This window comes from Arachis ipaensis, chromosome B04, assembly GCF_000816755.2.
Source record: "Arachis ipaensis cultivar K30076 chromosome B04, Araip1.1, whole genome shotgun sequence".
NCBI classification, from domain to species: Eukaryota; Viridiplantae; Streptophyta; class Magnoliopsida; order Fabales; family Fabaceae; genus Arachis; species Arachis ipaensis.
This window is the reverse complement of record NC_029788.2, coordinates 104469043-104476988: the sequence shown is the minus strand read 5'-3', so window position 1 is coordinate 104476988 and position 7946 is coordinate 104469043. Positions and strand designations below refer to the sequence as shown.

Here is a 7946-nt window from a genome sequence, read left to right as displayed (position 1 = left end):
GAATTTATCCAACATAAAACTAACTTGGTTTTTCATGATCTGGGTCTTCTATTTAATTTTCCATTTTATCACATTCTCCTAGAAAATTCATAGCATGACTGGTGAGCTTGATACTTTTGAAGTATTCAAAATTTTGCGTATCTGATCTCTCTTATTCTTATAAATAGGAATTAATATATTCTTCCTCTACAACTTACATCTTCTTGAACTTTATTAAAATCTCATTGAAAAATTTGATTAACTAACCAACGTTTTTGTTACGGATCCGGCCCACGGATCCTACACCCGGGATAGTCCCCGAACCCGGCTACCCGAGTCCGACCCACCAAACCCTTCTAGAAGGCCCGAACCGGCCCACTAGAGCTCCTAACCAACTTTCAAATTCAAACGTCTCCCTTATCTTGGCCAAACAAGATAAGATAAGACATCTACCATCATCTATAAATAGAGGACCCAAGTCCCTCCAGGTATTCATTCATTCCTCACACTTTATACCTCTCAGATCCATTCTGACTTGAGCGTCGGAGTGTCTTTGCAGGTATCCCCCCATCGCTCCAGTCAATTGATCTGGCATTCGCCTCAACCCGCAAGTTCTCGATCCATCTCTCAACCCGTACCAGAGACATCTTGTACATTGGCGCCGTCTGTGGGGATTGGCACCAGTTGAGTCAGAATGGTGGACGGACTTGAAGAGCATTCCATTAGCCACCAAGATGACTCCAGAACAAGAAACCCTACTCCCGAACACCAAGAAGCCGTACTCCATGGAAGGATAGCAAGCGCCATCCATAACAATGAGAACGGCCCCGTCATCACAAAAACACGACATCCCGAAAATTCGAAAGACAAGTCAGCCCAGATAATCCAAGAACTCTGCCACCGAGTACAGGAACTCGAAGGTCGGGTTGCCACCAAGGAAAAACACAACGCCAAAAATGGAAGTCACGCGACCTCCAGATCAAGATCTCGCCACGGCAGATCGCCTGAACGGCGACACGACAAGAGACACGATAGAAGCGCCTCGCGTGACCTAAGACACGGCAGATCGCCAGAACGGCGACACGACAAGAGACACGATAGAAGCGCCTCGCGTGACCTAAGACACGATAGATCACCAGAACGGTGACACAGCAAGAGGTACGACCGCAGTGTCTCCCGCGATCCTGTTCACACGGACGAAGACCGACGATACCGAGAGACCAAACGCACGAGAAACGACCACGTGATAATGGGAGCCACCCCCTTCACGGAAAGAATTTTGAAAGCGAAACTCCCCAAAGGCTTTGATAAACCCACGGACATGAAATACGACGGAACCAAAGACCCCCAGGAGCACTTAACGGCCTTCGAGGCCAGAATGAACCTAGAAAGCGCCACCGACGCCATTCGATGCAGAGCCTTCCCAGTAACCCTAGCCGGACCAGCAATCAAATGGTTCAATGCTCTTCCCAATGGGTCCATAGCTAGTTTCCGCGACATATCACAGAGGTTCATGGCACAATTTACCACCAGAATCACCAAGGCCAAACACCCATCAGCCTATTGGGAGTAACACAAAAACATGACGAGTCCACAAGAAAATATCTCGACCGATTCAACGACGAGTGCCTGACAGTCGATGGGCTCATAGACTCGGTCGCAAGCCTCTGCCTTACAAACGGACTCATGAATGAAGACTTTCGAAAATACCTCACTACCAAATCAGTGTGGACGATGCACGAAATACAAGGCGTTGCAAAGGAGTACATAAACGACGAAGAAGTAAGCCAGGTCGTAGCCGCCAACAAACGGCAACACGGCAGCGCACAACACGGCTTGCCAGCAAACCAACATAACCCTACCCCCAGAGAGAATCAGAAGGAACACCACAAGCTGGTAAATGCAAACCGACCCCCCAGAGTCGGAAAATTCTCCAATTACACACCACTAACTGCACCGATCACCGAAATATACCATTAAATAGCATATCGAGGCATCCTCCCGAAGGCCCGACAGCTAAAGGAAAGAACAGGCGGCAACAAAATCCTATATTGCGACTATCACCGAGGATACGGACATAAGACGCAAGACTGCTTTGACTTAAAGGACGCCCTCGAGCAAGCTATACGAGACGGAAAACTCCCCGAGTTCGCCAGATTTATCAGGGAACCAAGACGCGCGAAAAAGGAAAGATCACCCGAAAGAGAAGGACGTAACCCGAGAACACAAAAACAGGGCCCTAGAGAAAGCCCGGAAGCCGACCCAACCATTATCGTGAACATCATCACAGGTAAAGACGTCCCAGGGAAATCGAAATCGGCACTAAAAAAGGACCTCAAAATACTGGCAGTTAAACAACAAGACTCAAACGCTACCAATAGAGCAATAACATTCTCCCCCAAGGACTTCCAGCACGGTACCTCGGCAGAGGATGCCCCCTTCGTTATCTCGGCAAGAATCGGAACCGGGCTGGTCAGAAGAATACTAGTCGACACAGGAGCAGACTCCAACATCCTTTTCAAAGGAGCTTTCGACAAACTCGGACTCCATGATGACAACCTCCAAACATACCACAACGGAGTAACCGGGCTAGGGGATAACTTCCTCAAACCAGATGGCTCCATTATCCTCCCCCTCACCATAGGAAAAAGAGACCAGAAAAAGACAATACTGTCCGAATTTGTAATCCTCAAAGACTCCACCGCCTCTAACGTCATCCTTGGAAGAAAAACTATAAACGACCTCTCAGCTGTCATCTTCACCAAATACCTCCTGATGAAGTTCACAGCGGAAGATGGCTCGATCGGGACTATCCACGGAGACCGGGAAACCGCGGCAGAATGCGACAACACCAGCCTAGCCCTAAGGAAGAGATCCCGAGACGTGGCCGGCATATTCTTAGCAGACCTAGATGCCCGACAAGATGTGCAACCTAGACCAGAACCTGAGGGAGATATGGAGAAGCTACAAATAGGCCAAACCAGAGAAGAACACACCTTCATCAACCGGAACCTTCCCTACGACCTTAAAGAGGACCTCTCCCACCTCTTGAAATAGAACAGAGACCTGTTCGCATTCACACCGGCCGATATGCCAGGCATAGATCCCGACTTAATGTCCCACCGACTGGCCGTAGACCCTACGGCCAAGGCCGTTTCACAAAAGAGACGGAAAATGTCCCCCGACCGAGCCTCCGAAGTTAAAAAACAAGCCAAAGCCCTCCTCGAAGCAGGCTTTATCCGGGAGTTACCCTACGTGACCTGGCCGGCTAACGTTGTACTAGTCAAAAAAGGAAACGGTAAATGGTGGATGTGCGTCGACTACACGGACTTAAACAAAGCCTGTCCAAAAGACGCTTTCCCCCTACCAAACATAGACGGATTAGTAGACGCCGCGTCCGGCCACCAATACCTCAGCTTCATGGACGCATACTCAGGATATAATCAGATACCTATGCACTGACCCGACGAGGAAAAAACGGCCTTCATCACTCCCGACGGCACTTACTGTTACAAAGTCATGCCATTCGGCCTAAAAAACGCTGAAGCCACCTACCAAAGACTCGTTAACAAAATATTCCAAGACCTGTCCGGGACCAAGCTAAAAGTCTATATAGACGACATGCTCGCAAAAACCGAATTTGGCAAGCAGCTCATCACCGACCTCGAGCTCATAATGAACATCTTGAGGAAACATCGAATGCGCCTCAACCCAACCAAATGCGCATTCAAAATGGAAGCAGGAAAGTTCCTCGGCTTCATGATCACACAACGCGGACTAGAGACAAACCCTGAAAAATGCAAAGCCGTCCTCGAAATGGCAAGCCCAAAAAACCTCAAAGACATCCAGAAACTCACTGGCCGGTTAACCGCATTATTCCGCTTTCTCGGGGCGTCAGCTCAAAAAGCGCTCCCTTTCTTCAAGCTCATGAAAAAAGGAATCCCCTTCAAATGGGAAGCGGAATGCGAAAAAGCATTCCAACACTTTAAGAAAGTCCTAGCGGAACCCCCGGTCCTCGCTAAACCTCAAACAGGAGAGATCCTTTACCTATACCTATCTATAACTGAAGAAGCCCTCGCTGCAGCACTCATCCGAGAAGACGAAAATAAAGCCCAACGACCCATCTACTTCATAAGCAAAGTCCTACAAGACACGGAATCACGCTACTCACGCCTTGAGAAACTTGCCTTCGCACTCCTCACGGCATCCCGCCGCCTCCGACAGTATTTCCAAGCCCACCCTATTACAGTCCGAACTGACCAGGCGGTCCGACAGGTCCTACAAAAACCCGACCTAGCAAGAAGAATGCTGGCATGGTCCATCGAACTGTCCCAATTCCAAATAAAGTTCGAACCCCGAAATGCAATCAAAGCGCAAGCTATGGCAGACTTCATCGCCGAGATGACGCCAGGAAACCCCACCCCCAAAACTTGGAAACTACACGTAGACGGCTCATCCAACACCACCTCTGGTGGAGCCGGAGTCATACTCGAAAGACAAATATGGGATCGTAATCGAACAATCTGTTCGATACGAGTTCCCAGTTTCCAACAACCAAGCAGAATACGAGGCTCTTTTGGCCGGTTTAATTCTAGCCAAAGAAGTCGGGGCAAAAATTTTAGAGATATGCAGCGACTCACAGGTAGTCAGCTCCCAAGTCAATGGGGACTACCAAAGACGAGATCCCTTACTCCAACAATACCTCGCCAAGGTAAACAAACTGAAAGAAGATTTTGACCAGGTAACCATTCAACATGTCCCCCGAGAACGAAATGCAAGGGCAGACCTACTCTCAAAATTGGCCAACACCAAACCAGGACACGGTAACCGGTCGTTAATTCAAGAGATCGTCAGAACACCATCTATATCAAACACCACCGACAACAGCCTACCGATCTCCGACTGAGAGTCATGGACCACTCCCATCCTACAATACCTCCTTAACGGAGTACTACCCGAAGACCCTAAAGAGGCAAACCGGATATAAAGGGAAGCCGTCAACTACACTATCATAACAGGACAGCTATACAAACGGGGATTCTCACAGCCCCTACTCAAATGCATCGAACCCATAGACACGGAATACATACTTCACGAAATCCATGAGGGTTGCTGCGGCCATCACATCGGAGGCAAAACCTTGGCCCAGAAGATCATCCGAGCCGGTTACTTCTGGCCCTCAATCATCAGGGACTCCATACAAACAGTCAGGAACTGCGACAAGTGCCAAAAGCACTCCAACTATCATAAAGCTGCCCCACACCAGCTCAGTATAATCACAGCAGATCGGCCGTTCGGAACTTGGGGCATCGATCTCGTCGGCCCCTTCCTGACAGCCCTCGGGCAACTCCGATACATCATTGTTACAATTGATTACTACACCAAGTGGATCGAAGTCGAACCCCTGGCCTGCATCACGGCTACCCAGTGCCGTAAATTCCTCTGGAAACACATCTTCACCCGATTCGGCATCTGATAAACCCCAATTTTGTGGTTTATATTATGTAGAATTTGGGGGGTTTTGTCGATATTTCTCACACTTATTCACAAGAAATGCATGGTTTTGTGTTCACTTCCTAATATTGCTCCATGATGAAAAACATGCTTACTTTGCTTTAAAATTGCCATATTTTAATCCTCTTCTATTGCCATTCGATGCCGTGATGTATTTATTGAGTAATTTCAAGAATTATAGGGTAGGAATGGGCTAGAAGAGAGAAAGAAAGCATGCACAAAAGGGAGGAACATGAAGAATTAAATTTTGGGAAAAGCAGCATCGGCGCGCCCGCGCACTCCACGCGCACGCGTGGATAAGGTTGGCTGGAAGCGGCGCACAAGGATGGACGCATCCGCGCGGATCAGAAGATTCCTATCGACGCGTACGCGCACTTGGCGCCCACGCGTGGATCGCAAAAGCAATCGGCGCACACGCACGCATGGCGCGCACGCGTGGGAAGCTGCACGTGACCTCATTAAAGGAAATCGTGCTTGGCGATTTCTGAGGCTCATCAGGCCCAAATTCAAGCTGTTTTTGCATGGAAAAGACCCAAGGATGCTAGGGGGAAAGGGGGGATCAATCATTTTACACTAAGACACAATTTTAGCTAGTTTTTGGTTCTTTGTTCTTCTAGAGAGAGAAACCCTTGTTCCTCTCTAGATCTATTTTTAATTTGATCTTCCCTTATTGAATTGTGAATTGGATCTTGTTAATCAGCAGTTTTAATCGTTCAATTTGAATTTCTTAGTATAATTTTGCTTAGATCTTGTGATAGTTTTATGAATTCTTATCAATTGTCATTTTATACCCATTTCATGAATGTTGTGAATCTTGACTTGTTGATGTTACATTGATGATTTCTATGATTAATTGTGTTGTTTGGATGATTGTATGTTGATAATTATTAGTGGGTACTTGTTAATTTCAATTTAATTGCTATTTTGAACATGTCTTTTGTTAATGCTTACCATGTGTTTGATGAATTGTTTACTTTGATTATGGAGTAGTTCTCTTTACTCTTGGCCTAGGCTAAGGGAATTGGGTAAACTTGAGTCATTGGGTCTAATGGATTTGATGATTTGGGAGCCCTTAGTGGTCAATTTGATAGCCATTGACGCTAACCTTCTACTAAGTCAATTAGTAGTGAGGTTAGAACTTATGGGTTGATGTTGACCAAATCATTTGACGTACTTCAAGTATAGAAGTAGACTTAATGAGTTTGGTTCCTCATAATTATCAAGATATGGTTATTAGACAAGGATGGTGACCCCAATTCCCATGCCTAGCCAAGAGCTGCTTTTATTATTCATATTGAAAACCAAAATTCTCAATTACTTGTTTTAGTTATAGTTACTTGTTTAGTTTAGAATAGAATCATATTGGATGTTACTTGTTAGTTTGGAATTAATCATATCTTAGTTAGTTATTTGAATTAGTTTCTTGCAATTCAAGATTACTTACTTGTTAAGATTCCCATTTATTTTTATGCTCATAACTCACAACCCCGGATTTCTAACCAATGTTGAAGCACATGTTTGCCCATTCCTTGTGAGACGACCCGAGGTTTAAATACTTCGGTTATTTCTATTGGGGTTGAACTTGTGACAACCAAATCCCTCTTCTAAATTTGATACCCGAGGATTGTTGTTGGTAGAGCTATACTTGCAACGCGATTTTATTGAAGAAAATCTTTACCAATACACCCTTGGGAGCACATCAGCATCCCGGAAGTCGTAATCTTGGACAACGGAACACAATTCACCGACAAGAAGTTCAGGAAATTCTTGGAGGGACTACACATATCCCAATGCTTCTGCTCGGTAGAACATCCCCAGATGAACGGGCAAGTCGAATCGGCAAACAAAACAATAGTCAAAGGACTTAAAAAGCGGCTCGACGAAGCCAAGGGGCGTTGGGCAGACGAACTCGGATCGGTCCTCTGGTCATATCGGACCACCCCCCAAAGTTCCACTGGGGAGACCCCTTTTGCATGACATATGGAATAGAAGCCATCATCCCAGTCGAAATCGGGGACCCAAGTCCGAGAAGAACCATCAGAGGCAACGACGAAAATGTCGAACGAGACCTTAATGACGAGGTCAGGTCGGTAGCCCACATGAGAGAGTTAGCCCTAAAATAAAAAATCAAAATAAGGTACAACCATGGCGTAATACGGATAGACTTCTCACCCGATGACCTGGTCCTACGACGAAACAACATCGGAACTCCAACGCCAGGGAAAGGAAAACTCACCCCCAACTAGGAAGGACCATACCGAGTCAAAGGAATAATCGGGAAAGGAGCCTACAAGCTCGAAAAGCTCGATGGAACCGAGATCCCGAGAACCTGGAATGCCGCCAACTTACGGCGATACTACACGTAGAGACGCTCCTCCCCTAAAAAACTATGCCCTTTTACTTATCTGAACTTTATTTTTCCTTTCTCTTGTATAGTTTTCTTTCATTATCTT

At 46.5% G+C, this 7946-nt stretch overlaps 1 protein-coding gene across 1 annotated transcript; it reads left to right on the top strand.

Annotated features, from left to right (window-relative positions):
• LOC107636915 lies at positions 1714 to 3036 on the top strand. Its single transcript, XM_016340385.1, has 2 exons — positions 1714 to 1875; positions 1987 to 3036. Exons 1-2 carry the CDS (start codon positions 1714 to 1716, stop codon positions 3034 to 3036), a joined length of 1212 nt encoding a protein of 403 aa, XP_016195871.1.